This window comes from Etheostoma spectabile, unplaced genomic scaffold, assembly GCF_008692095.1.
Source record: "Etheostoma spectabile isolate EspeVRDwgs_2016 unplaced genomic scaffold, UIUC_Espe_1.0 scaffold458, whole genome shotgun sequence".
NCBI classification, from domain to species: Eukaryota; Metazoa; Chordata; class Actinopteri; order Perciformes; family Percidae; genus Etheostoma; species Etheostoma spectabile.
In genome coordinates, this window is record NW_022605613.1 from 254120 (window position 1) to 255537 (window position 1418).

The 1418-nt window shown below is 47.2% G+C and overlaps 1 protein-coding gene across 1 annotated transcript in view; it reads left to right on the top strand.

Annotated features, from left to right (window-relative positions):
- dpysl4 (dihydropyrimidinase like 4) overlaps positions 1 to 1418 on the top strand; it is a 26884-nt gene that overhangs the window by 15189 nt on the left and 10277 nt on the right. The window contains 2 exon segments of the mRNA XM_032511762.1: positions 296 to 376; positions 460 to 528. Of these exon segments, the coding sequence (XP_032367653.1) occupies positions 296 to 376; positions 460 to 528 (150 nt within the window).

The window sequence follows — 1418 nt, forward strand, 5'->3', positions numbered from 1 at the left end:
TAATGTTGCTTTACTTCACTTTAATATTAATGTTGCTTTACTGTATCAAACACTTTAAGATTTTAGGTTTTATTCAAAGTATAAACATATGCACAGAGACACTTTGTCTGTCTGGAATGCCGCTGGCCAATCAGACTTCAGTATGTTTTTAAGTCCGCCCCCAGAGACAGGTTAACCAATCAGGCTTTGATATCTTCACGTTTTTGTGCTTGCTGCGTCCGACGTGTCTGGAATCCAGCGAGTCTACGTCACACGTCAGTGTTTCTCTTCGTGTAACTGAATCTGCTTCTCTCAGCTCTACGAGGCGTTCGGGGTCCTCCGGGAACTCGGAGCGATCGCTCAGGTGCACGCGGAGAACGGTGACATCATCGATGAGGTAACACACCTGAGGAGAAGAGAACTGAATGGAAACATTAGCTGAAGTTTCACTGTTATTAAAGTGAATAATCTGTGTTTCAGGAACAGAAGAAGCTTCTTTCTCTCGGCATTACAGGCCCTGAAGGACACGTGTTATCTCATCCTGAGGAGGTACACACACCTGGAACACACCGGGAACACACCGGGAACACACCGGGAACACACCTGAAATACACCAGGAACACACCTGGAACACACCTGAAATCAACGACACACTGGAACACAACAAACACACCGGAAACAACCTAAAAACGGACACATGAAACACACCGTGAAACACACCGAGAACTACACCGGGAACACACCTGAAACACACCCGGAAACAAGAACACACTGATAAACCCCCGGACAATGAACTACACCGGGTACACCGACACAGGGAACACACCGGAAACACACCGGGAACACACCTGGAACACACCGGGAACACACATGAAACACACCGGGAACACACATGAAACACACCGGGAACACACATGAAATACACCGGGAACACACCTGGAACACACCTGAAACACACCGGGAACACACCGGGAACACACATGAAATACACCGGGAACACACCGGGAACACACATGAAACACACCGGGAACACACCGGGAACACACCTGATACACACCTGATACACACCTAGGGTGACCACCCGTCCCGCGTAGCGCATGCGCGCACAGCGTTTGCAGCCCAAAAAGTTGCGGTAAAGTCGGACAGTTTCCAGCCGATTTCAGAACAGGAAGTGACAAAAACACTGTGGTGTGATTCTGATTTAATAAAATCTAATCAGACCCCAGATCAGCTGGTCCCGTCTCCAGCTGTTTTAATGATGACAGAGTAGATCTCAGGATGTTCTACATGAGATCTGATCTGATGTTAATTAACAACACACTGGAGATGATCCGATTTAGTCTCTCTGACTTCTAAACGTCGCTATCAGCCAGAATGTCCCGAATATGACTTTAAATCAGACAAATAGTTAAAATCCCTCCGATTCGTTGTTGTCATGA